The following is a 19,767-nucleotide window of genomic DNA, read 5'->3' on the forward strand; positions in this document are numbered from 1 at the left end:
CCTGAGAATAGACCTAGAATGCCTCCCCTAAACTGGCATTCTGAGATTGTATGAGGCATTACGTCAGGCTGTGAGATACCTGATGGGTCTATGAGAGCTCTGGCTTCCTAGGATTCCCTCTATGCCTCAAAATGGGCTAGTCCTCCTGGAACAGGGAGACTTAATTACCTAACCTCTAAAGTGGATACTATGTATATTTACAATCACCAAGACAAGTGTGAGCTGGGACCAAGAGCCAAAACTTGATCTTCCTCCCTCTAACAGTATCAAAACCCAAGTATCTGATTCTAATTTCATCTTAATTGTTGCCATCTTCTAAAAGGACCAAAAAGTAAAAACCTTAGCAAACATCTAAGACCACGAATGATAACACCTTTCCAAACAGATGCTTCCATTTTTATTTAAATTGTAAAAAATAATAATTCCAAACAAGAGTCACCATTAACCCCATGACAGCTCACCAGGCGAGGCCCTACTTCCTTCTGTCCCTCCTTGGAAGTCCCCTGTGCCTAATCAGCAGCCTGGGTGGGGGGGACCCTGGGGGGTGGGGAGAACCCTTGCACCCTAGCTCTCCCAAAGGGGAGAGTTCCACATGAGGGAGGGAACCTAGCGAGCTTGCTGCCATCGGAAACTGTTGGAACCAACTGAAATCATCCAGTTCCAGAAATCCCAACTCTTCCTAGAAAAGTCTCTCTACAGGTGACAGGTTGGCATGGGCAGGGGAGGGCACCGTGGGACCAGAAGAGCCCGGGGCTTGCTTGGCCTGGGGACAAAGATAATCTGTCTTTTGTTAGGGTTATACTGAGGCAGGTCAGAGGCTGAGGGTCTGTTAGTGCATTTAGTGCTGGTGAACAGGGTGGCCCAGCCTGGGTTACTGAAGTTCTCTGATGACAAGGCAGAGCTCCCCAAACCCCATCACCTTCTGCTGAATAAGGGAGGGTGGGGAGGGTGTCCCCACCCCTGGCTCTTGGCAGCCCATCTGTACCAGTGTGGGCCAGTTCCTCGGGAGCGCTGGAGAGTTTGAGTCCAGTAAGCTTTGGGGGTGACCCTGTGCTAAGACCCAGCCATGGCTCAGGCCACAGCATAGCTGGCTTAGGAGTAGCCCCCAGCCATCTGACTCGTGGCCGCGTTGCTACCCACTCCTCGCCAGGCCTGGAAGCTGAAGAAAGCGCTCACTCCGTAGGCAATCATCACCAGACAAGCAAAGAACTGGCAGGGGAGAAAAAGAGGCCAAGGGGGTCAGTCAGAGAGAGCCAGGAAACCACATGGGGACAGTGACACCAGACCCAGTGGGTCTCCTCAGAGGGACTTGGGAATGAAAGCTTGAGCAGCAGCCCCTTGGGTTAGTCAGAGCCACTTGTTCTGGCAGCCACACCCCTTATGCCCACCCACCCCTACCACACATCTGGCATTACGTTGTAAGGGTCAGGGGCAAGAATACACAGGCCAGACATGTCAGATGGTGCCAGGCACAGCACTCTGGAGTGACCATGGGGTAACTATATACATAAGGGACCTAGTGTCCACAAGTAACATTCATGGCTAGGGATGTGGCTCAGGTAAAGCTGTTGCCCAGCCTCCCAAGGCCCTGTGGTTCCAGGCCCAGAATTGAAAACAAAAACAACCAGTAATAATACTCCAAGCTCCCAGGAGTTTTCTGAACCCGTTTGTACCCTGTATGTGACGTGTGCTTTCAGAGGCTTGGGTCTTCGTTCCCAAGATGGAGTTCACTAATTTTAAACCACTCTCACCAGGAAGATGGAAGACACCACGCATGGGCTGTCCTGTCCTGGACATGACCACAACTCCAGTTTTCTTCTCTGAAAAAGAACCCATAGTCTCCGCCTTTAGACGTGAACGGGGGATGGAGTGTGAATGGCTGTCTGACACAGCCTAAGTTTGGACTTTTTATAAGAGAATACTAGTAAAAAAAGAAATGTAGATGGAATGTCTGGTGATGACAGCTAGCCTGAGGTGACAATGTGACAGTGTCCACAGTGGATCCCACCCATTCAGGTCCCCTTGAGTTCTGCTGTTCACTAAGGAAGGAGGCCCACTGAGCATCCAGCCAGTGACAACTCAGACAGGAGCCTGTGAGTTCACAAAGACCTGGGCTGGATCCCCTGCAGAAGGCTGGAGCCTGGGACATACTTACAGAGGCAGCTGAGCGCTGGTTATATGGCCGGGAGCCCCTCAGGGATGTCAGATCGACCGCTGCTGCACAGGCGATAAAGGCAGTAATGTAGAGAACCGTGGCAGCGACAAAAAAGATCAGTAACTGTAGGGGGAAGGGCGAGAGGCATAAGCATCCATGAAGAACGTCACCACCCTGAAGCCCTGATGGGAAGGCCTGAAGTGTCGGGGCAGGACGGTGCCACCACAACGAGCCACTTGCCTCTAACCAGCTAAAGAAATGCCATCTCTTGTATAGCACACGCCATGCCCATGTTCTCCCTATGACCACCACATCAGCACTTGGCCTTGTGCCTGGCCCTCACATCCCTCTGCCCACCAGTGGGAGAAATCTATGACTCCCTTATAACTATCCTAAACTCAAGGGCAAATACCGGGGCCAGGGTCCTAGGGAATCTATACAAAGCACCAAGCAGACTGGATGTGAGTCTTCAGCTGGCAGCGGGGCCTGTTCCATACCCCCAGTGGATGTCTCTTGTCCTCAAACCGGTCTCCAGCCATTTATTGTGCTATACATTTAAATTGCCAACATTTAAAATTAGATTTCATGTGAAAACTTGAAAATTTCATATTAAACATGTTCAAGATTTCTGGACATAGTGGTACACACCAGCATCTCAAGAGGCAGAGGTCAACTTTGTGCATATAGTGAGATGTTGTATCAAAACATCAATTAAGTAGTTGTGGCTCACACCTTTGATCGCAGCACACAGGAGGTAGAGGCAGGCCGATCTCTGAGTTTAAGGCCAGCCTAGACTAGTGAGTTCCGGGTCAGCCAGGGTTACTAAGAAAACCTAGCTCAAAACAAAACACCCTCAAAGCTGGGCAAAGTAGCTTACAGGAGCCAGCATGTCAGACACAAAGACAGGAAAACCATGGATTCCAGGTCAGTCTGGCCTACCCATCAAAACTGTATCAAAAAACAAACAAAGCAAACGGCTACCTCAGGGCTGGGCATGTCTCTCAGTGTAAAGCTCTGCGTTCATGAGGTCCTGAATTTGATCCCTAGCGCCATCAGTACAACAAACAAAATACCTCAAGGCTTGGCACCAGTGGGCCACATCCTCTCAAGGTTGAAGCCGGGCAGAGGCAGCTTCTCAGGGCCAGGTACTTGTTAGGTTTCTTCCTGGCCCAGTTCACTAGTCCATCTCACCTGGCCCTTTCAAGGGTTGGCAGTCTCCAACTCAGAGTTGAGAAGGGTCATCACCCAGTTCCTCTCCCAGCTCAGCCCAGCAGCACCAGACACAGCCCCCAGCTGGCCTCCTTCACTGGCACGGTGCTGTGCTGCCAGCCTTGCCTCAGAGACAGAGGTCTCCAGTCTTGTGGAATTTTTTAGGGGCTTGGGATATTCAGAAGGGGGCTAGAACTTTAGCCAGGAGTCCAGCCACCGCCACCTCAATCCCAAATCTTGTCCCCAAGTACAGTGACCACTGCACACCCTGCCCGGCTCTGGCTAGTGAGACCAGGATCTAACAAATCCATTCTGTCTTGGCATGACTCACGTTTCCTCTCACTAAACAGGCATTGAATTGTAAACAATCGCTGCCTAGTTCCAGCCTCGCCTGCCTTACAATCATGCGCCTCTGTGCTCTCAGACCCAGCTGCATGGGTTTTCTGGGTTCCAGAAAAAAAAAAAAAACCCAGCCAGAGGAGCCTGGCCTGAGACAAACCTGGGGCACCCATTCTCTCCAGAGAGCCAGGGCCTGGAGAGAATGGAGGCAGTTTGCACTGACAAACCCAGACCTCTGAGCTCAAAATTCTGATCCCCCTCAAGAAAGAACAACATACCAAGATTCCCAAGGATATCTGCAGAGTCAGTCAATAGCCTCTCAATGCTGGTCTCTTCCCAGGACCAAGTCAAACACTCCACTTCCGTCATTAACATACGTTCCCACCCCAGCTCCTCAGTTAGCTAAGAGGCAGAAGGATGGCATCACACCCACCCGCCCGCCCTCCATTTCACATTTATGGAAGGTCAAGAGGTCCCGTCCTAGCCATTCACAGACAAGAGGACTCAGCCTGGAGCCGCACAGCCCCTGCCCCAAACTCACCACCAACGGCCAGGGCACCATGTACAACTTCATGTGCAGTTGAAACAGGTAGATGATGAAGAAGACAATTGTCACCAGCCAGAGGAAGACAGCGACAAACATGACCCAGCCATAGGCAGGATACAGATGGTATGGGGTGTCAGCAATCAGGGCCCACACCAGCAGCCCCAACACCTGTGGAAAAAATAAGGGGGAGTTTCTCAGAGCTGAACAGCTCCAGCTGGAGGCTCGGGCCTTGGCCCCCTGTAGGATGCCCGACTTGTTAGTAAGTAGACGCCACAACATGATCTTTTTGTAACACGTTTATTGGAAGAGTATGGACTGTGTAGGCGAAAGACCCTGAGCCCAGAAATGGCGCTGTTTATATAGGCCTAGGAGTGACGTGTCCATACCTGATTGGTTATGCTACCAGTACCTCATTAATATGCGTCGGGCCAGGCAGTAACTTGGCAAAAAACTCTTATGTACATGCGAATAATGGTTGTTTACCCACATTTATGGGCGTCGGCTTAAAGAAACCATCTTGTAATGGCGTTTGTGGCTTCCCACATTTCCCCCTTTTTATTTTAATAAAATGATGTTGGACTAGGCCTATGTAATTATGTCCATCTGTTATGGCTCTTGTTTTAGGTTGTTGTTCTGTGTCACAGCCTTACCCATCATAGGGTAACCTTATCGCCACTAGGCCCCGTGTCTTAGGTTGATCTGTGTATGAGGAAAGTTGTCCATCTTTGGATACCGCGATGCTGTGTGACAATAATTGTTAAATGACCTAGGGCGAACTCTACAAAAGAGGCCAGCCAAGTTTTTTAATGAATGAATTAGCAGAGAAATCATGATCACCCTATCGCGTGTAATGAGGAAACCTCAGCGATGTGCAAGGGCTGATCAATGATTGTTGAGTTTCTCTCATCCCAGTGTAATGGATCTGTAAATCTGTGGGGTGCAAGAGTAGAGAACTCAGATGCCGACTAATTCTTGAGCATAGATAACCAAACTTTAGGGGAGGTGCCATTTCAATGGCTAAAAGTGCCTGAGTTATAATCACCTTGTCACGTTTTTGTTGCGTTTTGAATTTGTAAACCAATCAAAGCATGAATACCAATCTACAGCATATGGCAGCACAAAACAAAATCACTTTTACCCATTTCTTAAAGTAAGAAAATGTAGAGGTAAGCCAAGAGGTGAAGTCTCCAAGGGTCACTGGTTTAACTCTGGTTCCATTAAGGTTCAGGATCTGTATCTGCCGCTTCATCTGTAACCTTTCTAGTTCCTGTGACCAGTTCCCCTTTAGATAATTTGATAAATCTGTGCTTTTAATGAAAGAATTGTTAATATACCTAACGGGAGTAATGCACACATGTGGAGTTGATGCCACACAAGTCATTTGTATGACATCCATCATTTGTTCCATGTTATGTTGTAAAATATCTACTCTTTGATTTACTAACATTAATCTTGAGGAGATATGAGAATTTACCCTTTGTAGGGTAAGCAATGTCTTAGATGTTTTTTCTGTTATCTGACTTATGGTGTCAGCAGTATTAACTTGATTGGCCATAGTAATTTCTGTGGTAACCGCTGATGCTGTGGACACTACAATGGCAGTAACAATGGCAGCTGTGATTCTAAAATCTCTCTTTTGCCAAACAAGACTCATGATTGGGAAGTTCTCTAGATCTGTCTCAACAGGCACAGGGACAAAGGTTGGTAAATGTACCACTAAGGCTAAGAAATTAGTTCTATTCTAGCATTGCGTCAAAAAACAAGTGACATTTGTACAATCTAACCATTCTGTATTATTTTGAAATTCAGCCAATATAAAGAAAAATGGAGGATTAACACANACTTCTACTGGAGAAGTAGTCATATTTCTGATAACTCTATTAGATGTCACATTATCTAAATAAGCAGAGNTATTGGAAAGTGTGGCAGAAATATTCAATATCTCATGAAAGGTTCTAGTCAGCAATGTAAAGGCTGACAAACTGGTATTAGCACCTGCCTCATTACTTAAAATCCANTGGTAATATGGCCAAATATTTTTTTCCCTGTAGCATCTCCTTTATCATTCATTACAGTAAAATCTAATGGAGGTGACAATACAAAACCCTTTGTTATTTATTTCTTTCTGAGGAAAAAGTTTTTGATTGACAAGGTGAAAAAACTATAGGAAATGTGAGGTCTGGATGACACCAAGGCATGCTCGTATAGCAGTAGCATTGCCAATAGGCCATCATGATCTTTTGGGAATAGTCACATTTCCCTTTATCATAATAGTGGTGATGTTTATAGGTGAAGTTACATTATTTTTAACATCACCTGAGCCTGGTTGTGCTCCTTGAACAACCTGTGTTAAAGCATTAAACAACACTCTAGAGCTCACTTTATTTTGGCTAATGGGATCTGCCCAATTAGAGATAATCTTTTTCTTTAAAAACATACAGGGTGTAAAAGGTTTATTTACATTATGCACAAAGCATAGTGTATAATTTAAATGAAAACTCGTACTATTATACACCTGTGGCTCTTGAGGAGTTTGTCTTACACAAGGCGCATCTAAAAAACATTGAGTTGTAAAAAACAAAGGCAACGTAGAAGAATTGGAATGTACCGGTAAAGGTACTGGCCATGATCTTACTATGGCCCACAAAGGTATAATAATGTCTTGGCCCTGTGGATTATAGGGCAATCTAGTAATATGTTTTACTTGTATTTGTTTGTAAAATTGACTAAATTTAGAAGTATATGTAGGACTATTATTTGTTTTTAGCATCAGGGGCTTGCCCCATGTAGCCCATGCTTCTAAGCAGTGGGATATGACATGAACTGTCTTTTTTTCCTGTCAAGGGAGAAGCATGTAGGACACCAGAACTGGCATCAATGGACACATGTACATATTGTAATTTACCAAAAGTTGGGAAATGTGTGACGTCTATTTGCCAAACATCTAGGGGTCGTAATCCGCGAGGATTAATGTCCACGGAAGGTGTATTAATAACTTTTACACATTTACCACGCTGTAGGACAATATCTTGAGCTTTTGTTTGTGTGAGCTTAAACTTCTGTCGTAGTGTAGAAGTAGGGACATGATAAAGTTGATGAAAATTCTTAGCACCTTTTATAGAACTTTGTGATAGGAAAACCATAACTTTGGTGGCTGAATCAGCCATTGCATTTTCTTTAATCACAGGTACAGGTAATCAACTCAGAACGAAAAGCCAGTAGCTATCAACAAGGCAGAGGTATCACTGTTAACCCTGTGGCCACAGCACCTTCACTGTAGCTCTCAAGTGAGATTGGACGCCTCATGAGTTAGGGCTATTTTTACTAGGACATTTAGAAAGCTTTGGTCATTGCCCACAACAACATTGAGATGGCTAAAAACATCTTCTAGGAATTTTTTTTTATTTTTTCTCTTGCCTATGTAGCCACCTAGTACATTTCTCTTTGTCATGGCTTTAGAGGACCTATGAGCCAGGCTCTTACTTAAGGACCATCTAGGAAAGCAGTGGCTTCTTTTGGACTGAAACCAAGCAGCTTATAGGATGGTCTTTCTAATGTGTGATGGTGTTGGTTTGTTTGGTAGACTAAGTAGGAAGGAAAGTACTGTTCTGTGGTTAATTGATGCTAGCACCTAACACTGGTCACAAATAAAGTGTTAAATAAACTGTTGTTTTTATAGGAATGTTGAATTTGTTTTTGTTTTTTAAAGAAGTTTTAATTTTCTTAGTTACCTAATGACTGGTTTGAGATAGAGGCCTTTACATACATTTTGTGTCTTCTCCAGGACAGAGCCTGTGGGAGTCGGTTGCCTTGATGTCAGGTGTAGGTCATGAATGTCCAGGGTGGCTTTCTAGCCCAAAACATAGAGCTTTTAGGAAGCGTCAGTCATATATACTATTTAGATTTACAAAACAAACAGCTAGGACTTATCTGTTTAGTCTTTCTTGCCAGTGGCTAACTTTAGCTTAGGAATTTTTCCCTTGAATAGGAGCCAGGTAATGATGTATGTGCTCTAATATGTTGAATATAAAAGGAGTGTTTATGTAACAAAATATAATCTTGTATTTTCATCAAAATTTTAGATATTGGACTGTTAGTCAGTTTTAATATAACATGAACAATAACTAATTACACTTTTAATTGTTTTTCTTGAAGAGAGATTGTGACTAAAATGTTTGAAAAGTTATTATAGTCACATGTATATAATTTATTTATTTATTAATTAGAAGTAAGAGAAAGTCTTTAAGTTGTCTCTGCAAATAACTATCTTCTATGGAAAAACAGCTTGAGTAGTAAGTCTAAAACCTAAATAAATATAAGGATTTTGAGTCTGTATCCTTTTAGGAGCTATCTGTAATCTTTATCAGTTAAAGCTTTATGTAAACCTCTATAACACAAAAGCAAATCCTAGGGGTCTTTTTTAGGCAACCCAGGACAATTTCTTAACTGTCCAAAACCAATCTTCTTAAAGGAACACTATTGTTTTTTATAAGTTGCATAAGCAATTGTAAGCGCTGAGATATAATATTGACTATTAATATATAACTTAAAGTTTGATTGTTTAACATTTTTAAACACCATCTTTAGTACACAGTTTAATTATCTGTGCTGAAACAGGAGGAAACTCAAAAGAATAAGTATGTGATTCAATTTACATATACTTTTCTCTCATATAAAGGCTATTTTTTAAACACAGTAAATGGGATGCATGCATGCATGAATTTATAGAAGATATACAAGCATGCATGAAAATAATTTTTTAACTATCTTAGGATAATGATTATCAATTTTACTTAATATAATGGTATGTAATAGATCAAACATCAATATTCTGCAATAACCAAATTAATGGCTGTTTGGAACAAGGAAAAGACACTTATACATGTAAGCAAACTCTGTACACTGTAACTTTATATAGAGTAGGCAAGCCAAATCGTAATGTCTTGATAAATTTTACAGCCTGATTGACCTTTTATAAACTTTGAATTTAAATTTTATTTAGAACAACATCTGGCTAGGTCTGTAACAAGGTTCTTTTAGCGAAAAGAAAGGGAGGGAGAGATGAAGTTTTAGGTTTCCCTAGTCTCAGTTTGTAAAACAAAAGAAGTGCCACACAAGCCATGTTGAGGCTGCTCCCCTTTGAGCTTAGCCTCAACCCAAATGCAAACTTTTCTCAATCTGAGCCCTCTGCCAGAGTCCTGGCCCAAAGATTATTCCTATTTTGAAGTATCTTTAAAGACCTGTTTTCTTGTGTTTGTTCATGTTGTTTAGAATGACTCTAACCCTGAGTTCCCAATTTTAAGCTAACTTTTTGTTACAAGCAAAAGGCTGTCTGCCCCTTTAAGAGTTCCATTTGTAATTAGCCTTTAGTAGGGTTTTTTCTAGCTGTACTTGACTCCTAGTCACAGTGTTTATCACTTTCTGTTGTGTAAATTGAGACTGCTTTTTAAACAAGTTAAAGGATGGACAGCCAGCAGATAAAGTTTTAACCAATTATATTTTTTAACATGAAACACAGAACAACAATCATTCAAACAACAAAACAAAAACAAATATGAATTGACAGACATATGGACAATTTGGTGTACCAAAAACAGATAGTAGACAGATAGGGAATAGAACTTGATGTCTCAAAGCTCTGTCTCTTAGACAGAGCTAAGAATATCTCCATAGGAGCCAGAGAGGAAGCAGGACATATCTCGTTCTCTTTCTGTCCCTAGGAGAGCTCTGAATTAGCTTATATTTTCTCTTTTTATATTTCTTATTTTACTTATTTTTTCTGTGTGTGCCTTCTTTTTTATTTTTTTCTGTTTCTGATATGCTTCCCTGGTGCTTCTGCAAAAGTTGTTGCCCTTCCTTAACAGCTGGCTCACATTTCTTGTCCTGGATAGACTGGCCTTAATAGCTTCTATAACGGCCTTGTCCCTGTTTTCACTTTTCCTTTTGTTTTTTTTCTTCCTATTATTTCTCTCTAACTTTTTTCAACTAGGTAACGTTAGTGACCTAGTGGGGGCAAACCAAGGAGTGAGTCTGTCTATTTCTTTTAAGAACCCTTTCACTGTACTTTCAGAAATCTTTAAACCTCGTTTTTTGAGCAAGGCTTGTACCGGCCCTACTAACGGTGTAGACTGGCCAGTACCCATTCTCGTCTTGGACTAAAGCGTCCTTGAGGTACTCACTTATCTTCGTGAGGTTCTTAGCCCCAAGGTCGATCCACGAGTTTATCTACACTTGCTTTATGATCTTATGTGTCTGTTGAGCTACTCCCAGCAGATACACTCGTGTCTAGGGCGATGAAAATTAAGGCAATAGCATAATATCAAGGCAAGAAAGCAAGCAAGCAACATAACCCCAGCGACAATTACACCTACTGTGTAGGAAAGCATACCTCTTAGAGACTTCTATTAATTTCCTTTTATTTACGGGTACCACTGTTCCCAGCTGAAGAGTTTTGAATCTACGCAGTTGAATCCTTCTTAATAGACTGTTTTACGGGAACACTTTATTAACTGCTCAATCCCCATGATGTAGTTTTGAATCCTCCCTGTAACAGGGGGTCTTCACTCGTGTCTGAAGATGTTACTTCCTGGGTTTCGGCACCATTTGTGGGACACCCGACTTGTTAGTAAGTAGACGCCACAACATGATCCTTTTGCAACACGTTTATTGGGAGAGTATGGACTGTGTAGGTGAAAGACCCTGAGCCCAGAAATGGNGCTGNTTATATAGGCCTAGGAGTGACGTGTCCATACCTGATTGGTTATGCTACCAGTACCTCATTAATATGCGTCGGGCCAGGCAGTGACTCCGCAAAAAACTCTTATGCACATGGCACATTGGTTGTTTACCCACATTTATGGGCATCGGCTTAAAGAAACCATTGCCATCTTGTAATGGCGTTTGTGGCTTCCCACAGCCCCCTTTCTTGTTAACTCAAAAGGTTTAGGCTGGCAAGATGGCTAAGAGGGTAAAATGTTTGTCACAAGCCTGACAACCAGAATTCAATTCTGGAACTCAGGTGTAAGGAGAAAAGTGACTACCAGAGGTTGTCCTCCAGCCTTTCTGTGTTCACTGTGGCATGGAACATGGCCACACGCACGCACAATTAAAAACAGCTTCTTCAAAGAAATCTTGACTTGGCTCCTGTTGTTTACATCTGTGCTGAGGATCTTGTCTGGCCACTCTTCCCCCTTTCAATTCCCATCGTGCTGTGTGACAAAAGGCTCTTCCCCAGTGTGATGGTTTATATATGCTGGGCCCAAGGAGTGACAGGATTAGAAGGTATGGCCCTGCTGGGTAGGGTATCACTTTGGGTGTGAGTTATAAGTCTCACATTCTAGCTACCTTGAGGTCAGTCATCTGCTAGCAGCCTTCAGATGAAGATGAAGAACTCTCCGCTCCTCCTGCACCGTGCCTGCCTGGATTCTGCCTCTGTTCTTGCCTTGATGATTCTGGACTGAACCTTTGAACCTGTATGTCAGCCCCAATTAAATGTTGTCCTTTATAAGACTTGCCTTGGTCATGGTGTCTGTTCACAGCAGTAAAACCCTAACTGAGACACCCAGGTCCCTGGATAGTACCACCCAAGGTAGGAACAGTATCTCTCCCATAGAGTATATGCTCCTTATACCAGGACTGCCCACAGCATTCCAGGGGCTTGACTTTGCCACAGGTGCAGAAAAAAAAAATGCTAGAAGCCAGTCAGGGAGGCTAATACTTGTAATCCCAACACTGGAGGAAAAAAAGAGACTTACGAATGAGTTCAAGGCAAACATGAGTCATAGGCCAGTCTTGCCCACATGAGCCCCTGTCTCAAAACAAAACTCTATCTCAAAAAATAAAGGGGGGGGTGGGGGAAGTAGTGGAGAGATGGCTCAGTGGTTAAGACTGGCTCACTGACTGCTGCTCTTCCAGAGACCCTGAGTTCAATTCCCAGCAACCACATGGTGGCTCACAACCATCTGTAATGGGGATCTAGTGCCCTCTTCTGGTGTGACTGAAGAGAGCAACAGTGTACTCATATATAAAATAAGTAAATCCTTAAAAGATAAATAAATAAATAGATAGACAGAAAGGGGAGCGTTTCAAGATGGCTCAGCAGGTAACAGGACTTATTGCCTAAGCTGGAAAGCCTGACAACTTGAGGTGACCCCTCCCTCCCGAACCCAGAGTGAAAGAGAAGAGCCAGTGGGATGGTAAACCACGCCAGGAAGCTTGGTGGGTAGAGTAGCCAGGTACCCCCAAATCCCTGACTGAGTGTGTAGAACCTAAAAGCATGGGCTTTGTTTAAAACCCGTTCCTCTTCCACCTGCACAACTGCGCAGTGCTTCCTTACCTCATTCGTAACAGTGCAGGGACCACACCCACCTGAGACAGCTACTCAGAGCTCAGTTTTATACTTGAGAGTGACGGTCAGCCTTATGTAAATTTCTCCCCCCTCAAGTCCTGCCACAAAGCACCAAACTCAGATGGTTCTACACATAGACTTCTTGTAGGAGCACAGCCCAAGGACCCTGGGGAAGACCCAAGGATAGTACAACCCCGTGACTGTCCTGGGCCTCCCCAGCCTCTTCTTTGCTGGCCAAGGATCTCTGTCTAGGTTGGGGGATACCCACTCTCCTCTCATCTGGAACTCTACCAGCCACCATGGGTGTAGAAGTCTACTGTGGCTCTGGAGAAAGCCTCCGTTGCTAGAACCAGAAGGACTGTTCCACCCTCTGCCTGCATAGCGTGGAAGCCGGTAGCCCCAGTCCAAGGGTGAGACCACTTTCAGTCAGATCTTAGGATCTGAGCTGGCCTCAAGATACTGATCTTTGAAAACAAGTCCCCATCTCCTGGCCTACCCACTCTGCTCACAGGCCACTGGCAAGTTCCCTGGGATCTAAAGAGAAATCCCCACCAGAGGGCTCATGACCCAGAGCTGGGGCTCCTCCAGCCCCCTTCTCTCAAACCACCCCACTACAAGGAGGTTTCTTTGGTTTGGAATACACACTTGCAGTGTAAGGACAGGGACCCTGTAGCTGAGCAGGCCTAAGAGCCCAGCAATGCCCCGGCCAAAGCAGGATCTCTCTGTATCTGCACTCCCCAGCTAAGGTGAGCCCCAGACACCCCATGTCACATAGCACCCCTCCATCTGCTCTTGCCTCTGACCCTCACAAGCATGCCCAGGGTTTGTCCCCCATGCCCACTTTACAGTGACAAAGATGGGGCAGTGTAGCAGGGCCTTCCTAGACTGTGGTCATGTGCCAAACTGGGAGCAAACCCTCATTTCATTACAACTCAGTGGCCCGGGAGAGGTGGCTCAGCAGGTGAAGACCTTGCCACAAAGTCTGATGATCCGAGTTAGATCTCTAGAACCTACGTGGCAGGACGGGACTCCTGAAACTTGTCCTCCAACCTCCATATGAGCACTCTGGCATGCCCATGCCTACACATACACAACACAACACACACACACACTTTCCCCTACCCTCCCTCTCTCCTTCCCTCCTCACTCCTCTCCCTCTTTCTTGGCATGGTCTCATCAGTCCAGCCTGACCTTGAACTCACACTTCTGCTCCTCAAGTACTACACCACAGGCATGTGGCACCACACATGGTCCTGACACACCCTTTACTCCCCACCCCAAATCACCTTGCCAAAAGAGACATACTAGAAAGACCACGAAACCCCAGAGCTCCGTGAGGTCATTTCTGTCAGAGGAATGAAGACACTCTAGAATAACATCTCCAGCAATTTCTCAGGTGAGACATGGGAAGGATGTGGGGGGTGGGGGACACACCTAGGGTCTGTCAGCTCTTATGTGAAGTTCTTTTCAGGTCCCCAACCCCGCCACTGGGTTGGCTGTTTCCTACTATCTGAAAGGAAGTTAGAAAGGGCATCCAAATGACAATCCAGAAAAGGCTGGTACATGTTCACATCCATGCCCACCTGCAATGCTGTCACTCACAGGCTTCAGCAGAGGGGTCACCCGGTAGGTGCCCAGCAGAGGGTCCCTGGCCTAGATCTCCCAATTACCCTTTCTCCAGGCTGTCTTGCCAAGTGTCCACAAACGCTCAGCAGCCATACAGTACACTGGAGATAAAAGGGGGATTAATTAGCCCGCTCTGCCTGAGCTGTAGGAAAGGAGCTACTGAGGGCAGGGCTGTAGGAATACACGTCCCCACCCTGTCCCACTCCACCCCTGATTTCCAGATCAGCAAACACCGAGATAAAGCACGAGATAGGTGGGGGTAGATTTGTGTTCCTTTGGGCTGCAGAGCTTGGCCCCACGCCTAGGAAGCTGACTTGGTTTCTGTCCTAGAACAAGGAAGGTCCGGTCCTTTATTAGAACCCAACAAACAGGTTTCTCCGGGTTCCTAAGCCATCAGTCTGGGTATTTTGCTGACCCCTTGACTGACCTGTGTGGTCCTGGGAGGGAGGTTCCAGAAGGTTCAAGACCTCCTGAGACTCACTGAAATGCACCTGTCGCAGATTGCCATCTATCTGAAGTGCCAGAAGCCTTCACTTAGTCGGGGAGCACCACTCTTCAGGGGTAGCAAAAGGCAGCAGGTAGAGGGGAGCAGAGAATGAGGCCAAAGTCCTTAATTCTACTCCCTGATCCCGTGACCAGAACTCCGCGTCCTGAACATGTCTCACGTAGCTCACACATCCCTCCAGCGTGACCTGTCCCTGAGTGCCTCTCTTCACAACCATCTACTGTAGCACTTCTGGGTCAGGGCTCTGCACCTTCAAGGTGCTCCCACATCAGCAAGTTGGGCCAGATCAGAAGCATAAACTGGCTGAATACGCATGCGCACGGGGGTGGGGTGTGTGCTCTGGGGATAAATTCCGGTGGGGAGAGTGTCCAAGAGGAGGAAAGATTTGGGATATAGAGCAGAGAAAGATCTCACTGGTAAAGTCACATGTTATAAGGATTAGGGAACTGAAGGTGGGGACAGAGAGTCACGAGTCACGAGTCACTTGGAACTCTAGGGACAGATGAAACTCTACCTCTGGCATTCTGGGTACCCTTAACCTCCCGAGTCCACCTACTTTCTAGATATTGTCAGACCAAAGTCTACTCACTGTAGAGTCTTGGGTGTCTTGTAGACTCACCTAACCTTTCTGGTCTATGTCCTCATCTGCGGCACAAGAACGGGTTTTAATGCTTAGCCTGGTTACCCTACAGGTGTGCCCGGGGCCGTAACAAGGAGGGTATGGTTATGTGGTGTAGTTAAACCGCAGGAAAGCAAGGAGGGAGCGAGGGAGCTTCCAGGAAGGGGAAGCAACTCCTCCTAGAAGTTGACACTAAGGTTCCTAGACGGGCTTTACAGGTTGCAGAAGGGGCTAAGCCAGGCCTCAGGAATAGCACGTGTTACTGGTGAAAACCCAGTCCTAGGGCGATAAGGGCTGTGGGTAGAACTGTGTACGTCTGGCAAGTGCTGTGAAGTCCTGAAGGGATGTCACAAACTGTTTATTCTTTGTGTGATATCTTCAGTGTTTGAATGTTAGCAATTAAGCTAAATGTTTTAGAAAGAATGAAGGTGGGCACAGACCATGGAGAGAAAGAACGGGGACAAACCCTCTGACATGGGGCAGTGATGCCAAGTCTTTCACAGCCCTCAGTGACTGCTCCTCCACTACACTAGCAGAAAACTGAGGCCCAGGGTGGCCACATGACCCTTCCTGGGGTCTTCCCTCACTCGGGGCACAGCTAAGCTGATGAGGGCATGCAGAACTTGGCCTAGCATAGCCTGGCCTAGCTCAACCTCCACCCCCATCCTGGCCCTTCTCCCTACACTGAAAGAGACTTTATAGGGATAAGAAGTCACCCATTGTGTCACAGGAGACAAAGGGGCAAGAGACACAGGCTCCAGGCGTCTGGGCTGGCCATACCACCACCACACACCACCCCTCTCTGTGCCAAAGGAGGGCTGGGGAGGCACCTTGGAATTCCTGCACTGGATATTTTAGAACATGGGGGGTGGGGGGAGGTACAACATGTCTAGATCTCCAGGAAACCCAAAGCCACAAAGCTGTCCCTTTCTCTATCTGAAACAGACACACACGAGAAACCAGAGTCACTCAAGCCAGCACACTCTCTCCCAGGACCGGTTCTGTGCCAAGCTGTTTCAAGTCTGAGGAAGAGAGCAAGCAGGGTGATGGGCAGCTGGGCCTGGTCTGCCTAGACCTTGGCCAGCATCACAGTATTCCAAATGCAGTTTTCCCATGCACCCTGCTAGGTGTAAGTCCTAGGTCTCAGAAGAGAGCATTTAAATCCCACAAGTACAAGAGTGTGTACACACACACACACACACATACACTAATGGCTGAGCCAATACAGACCTGAAATCTCTTCAACCGCATGGTCCTGGGTGTCCCCAGTATTTTAGAAAAAACTTCCCAGCCGTGCTAGTGGTCCAGATCTGTAATCCCAGCACTTGGGAGGCAAAAACCTAAGGGTTGCCACAAGTCTGAAGCCAGACTGTACTACACAAGACCTTGTCCTTGTTCAGTAATAACATCAATAATAAATAATTAAATGTGTTATTGTTATTATTGTTATTTAGTAGGAAAATCTACCCAGAATGAGCTCATACTACTACCTACATAACTCCATGCTGCCCATAGAATAGATAATGCAGGTCTCCTTTTGGTCATCACCTCCTCGTGTGTGAGACGTGGGGTCTGTGACTCCTACCCCTCCCTCCATTTTTTCTGGCACCCCAACAAGTGGCAAAGTGCCTGAAAGGGTTCCAGCAACATACAGCACCCATCTGTGCCCCACTCCTTGCTCTCCCCCAGGGGTCTCCATATTGTCTGCTTGGGTCTCCCCAATATTAGGATGGCCTCCAGCTTTGAAGAAGAACATCTCAGGAAGTTTTTATTCTGCTTGAGAAGGCCGGGGTAGAGCTCTTGAACGTACAGCTTCAGTCATAGCCTGGCATCCAGCAGGCCAAGCCCCCTTACTTCCTGGGCCTTCCTCTCTTGGGGCCGACTTTCTCCCAAGAGAAGCACTCAGCACAATTCACAGAAGGAAAACGGAAGCTCTTTGTAGAAGATGAGGATCTGACCTAAGGGCATTCATATGAGGGATGCTAGACAGCCCAGGGGTAGTCTTCCTTTCTCTTAGCACTGACTCCTGCGAGGTGGGGGCACCTGGACATTAGCACTTCGAAGAAATATTACTGTCTGGGATGCCAGAACTATGGAGCAACCACAGCCTGTGAATCTCTTAGCCCTGGAAAACCTACAGGTCTAGCTGCAGACCCAAGGACAAGGCCTTCCTCATTCCCAGAGTGTGGCCTGAGCATATCTCTCCCATCTCCACTCTCAGGAGGGATGGTGTCACCCCCCCACCCCCCACCCCCAAGGACCAGGCTGGCAGAAGAGTTCAGCCGGCGTCAGAGATCATCCAGCCCACAGTACAGGCTGAGCTGCAGAACTGGCCCAAGCCTGGGGACTTGGTAGCCTACTTGGCAGGTCCCTCCTGACCTTTGGTCTTGTCCTCACTTGGAGACTGTGGTGTGTCGCCCTGCCTTCCCTCCCTGAGCAAACAGGAGAATCTCACCCTGCCCAGCAGCAAAAAGCCCGAGCCCTGTTCTGTCAGTGTAAGGGCTGGTTCACGCTGCCAAGGAAAACAGCCTCCGCCTGTTTTCCACGGCAGCCCCGAAGAGAATGGTGGGCATAGTCATCAAGCCACCACTGCAGGAGAGAGAGCAACTCTCTGATAAGCAGGAAGACTTTGTAAATGTGAACTGCCCCTTCCTGAAGCAGAGGCCACCTTCTGCTGACAGATGATGAGGACAAACTCCCAGGGTACCCAGCCAGTAATCCCAAACTCACAGCTATCCCTCACTGCTGTGTGACCCAAGGGAAGTATCTTCCCTCTCTGGGCCTGATAGACATCCCGATCCCTCGCTCACAGCTTTGGACATAGGCACAAACTCTGTGTAATTCCCCACCGCCCAACATTTTTATTCATTTGAAAAGAATTCTTTTTGTTTGTTTGTTTGCCTTTTTGAGGTAAGGTTTCTCTGTGTAGCCTTGGCAGTCCTGGAATGCATTCTGTAGACCAGGATGGCCTCAGACTTTAACAGAGATCTACCTGCCTCTGCCTCCTGAGTGCTGGGATTAAAGGTGAGTGTCACAGCTGCCCGGCTGGAAAGAATTCGTAATGGCTGTCCACTTGTTAATTTTGGTTTTTAGACCCAGGGTCCCATTACTTACTCAAGACGGCTGGTATGCTTTAAGTAGCCCAGGCTGACCTTGAACTCACAAGTCTCCAGTCCTAGCCTCCAACAAGCTCCACTTGCTATATACTTCTGAAATAAGTACTGCCGGCCTGGCGTGATGGCTCTGAATAAAGATGCTACATCAACCCCAATGACATGAGCTCCGTACCCCAGAGCCATGTGGTGAAAAGAGAACCACCTCCCACAAGTTGACCTCCACAAGTGCTGTGGTGTGTGCATACACATGCACACATACGAGTGAAAAAAAACTCAACTAATAAAAGGTAAGTAAATACAATGTAATGATAAAATGAAAAAAGTGCTATACACGGCCAAGTTTTCAAGTGTGGCCCTCTGGGTAGCTATCAGACACTGTCTATACACATACAATCCCAGCCTCAGACAGGTATATCTTGTGCCTGGAGATGAATGACCACAGGCTACACATTAGCAGTTCTCACTTTGTGGGTTGTGATCCCTTTGAGAGTCACAAAGCAGATATCCTGCATATCAGATGTTTATGTCACGGTTCATAGCAGAAGCAGAATGACAGTTGTAATGCAGCAGTGACATAATTTTGTGGTTGGGGGTCACCACAGCATAAAGAACTGTATTAAAGGGTTGCAGCATTAGGACGGTTGAGACCCACTGCTACCCTTGGTTCTGCACCAGGCTTTCTCATTGACCACACAGCCTGGAGCCTGGCCCTCAGCACACAGAGAGCTGCTACTTGGTCCCTTGTGAGCAGGAAGGCACGCTCACTCGCCATGACATATTTCCCAACATCAATGCACACAGACTTCTTTCTATAGGGCCCCACAATGAATCTGTATACTCAGCCCAACTAAGCTAACAATAAAGGAGACTTTTAAATCACTGATCAGTGTGAGGACACGGGCTGTCTACTGCAATAGAAGCCATAAAATGAACTGCAACTAGTGTGTAGCAATGTTAAAATTCCACAGGTAGAGAGAAGAGATTATGGGTCCCCTCCCACAGCAGTCCCTCCTTAAGTAAGCATAGTTTTGTGTGGCTTCAGTTATTTGTAGTCAGAACATATTACATCAAAAAAAAAAAATCATGTTTGTTTGTTTGAAAACAGGAACTCAGGCAGAGGCAGGCAGATTTCTGAGTTCGAGGCTAGCCTGGTCTACAAAGTGAGTTCCAGGACAGCCAGGGCTACACAGAGAAACCCTGTGTCTTGAAAAACCAAAAAAAAAAAAAAGAAAGAAAGAAAGAAAGAGAAAGAAAGAAAGAAAGAAAGAAAGAAAGAAAGAAAGAAAGAAAGAAAGAAAGAAAGA

At 46.0% G+C, this 19,767-nt stretch overlaps 1 protein-coding gene across 1 annotated transcript in view; it reads right to left on the minus strand.

The window, feature by feature from the left end:
• Positions 1 to 374: 374 nt before the first annotated feature.
• The window catches only part of Pllp (plasmolipin), a 27,309-nt gene continuing 7,916 nt past the window's right edge, over positions 375 to 19,767 (minus strand). Inside the window, exons 2-4 of the mRNA XM_021169972.2 lie at positions 4,245 to 4,418; positions 2,156 to 2,278; positions 375 to 1,209 (exon numbers count right to left, since the gene is read on the minus strand). Of these exons, the coding sequence (XP_021025631.1) occupies positions 1,093 to 1,209; positions 2,156 to 2,278; positions 4,245 to 4,418 (414 nt within the window). The 3' untranslated portion in view covers positions 375 to 1,092. The remainder of the gene's footprint in view (positions 1,210 to 2,155; positions 2,279 to 4,244; positions 4,419 to 19,767) is intronic.

Source organism: Mus caroli, chromosome 8 (assembly GCF_900094665.2).
Source record: "Mus caroli chromosome 8, CAROLI_EIJ_v1.1, whole genome shotgun sequence".
NCBI lineage: Eukaryota > Metazoa > Chordata > Mammalia > Rodentia > Muridae > Mus > Mus caroli.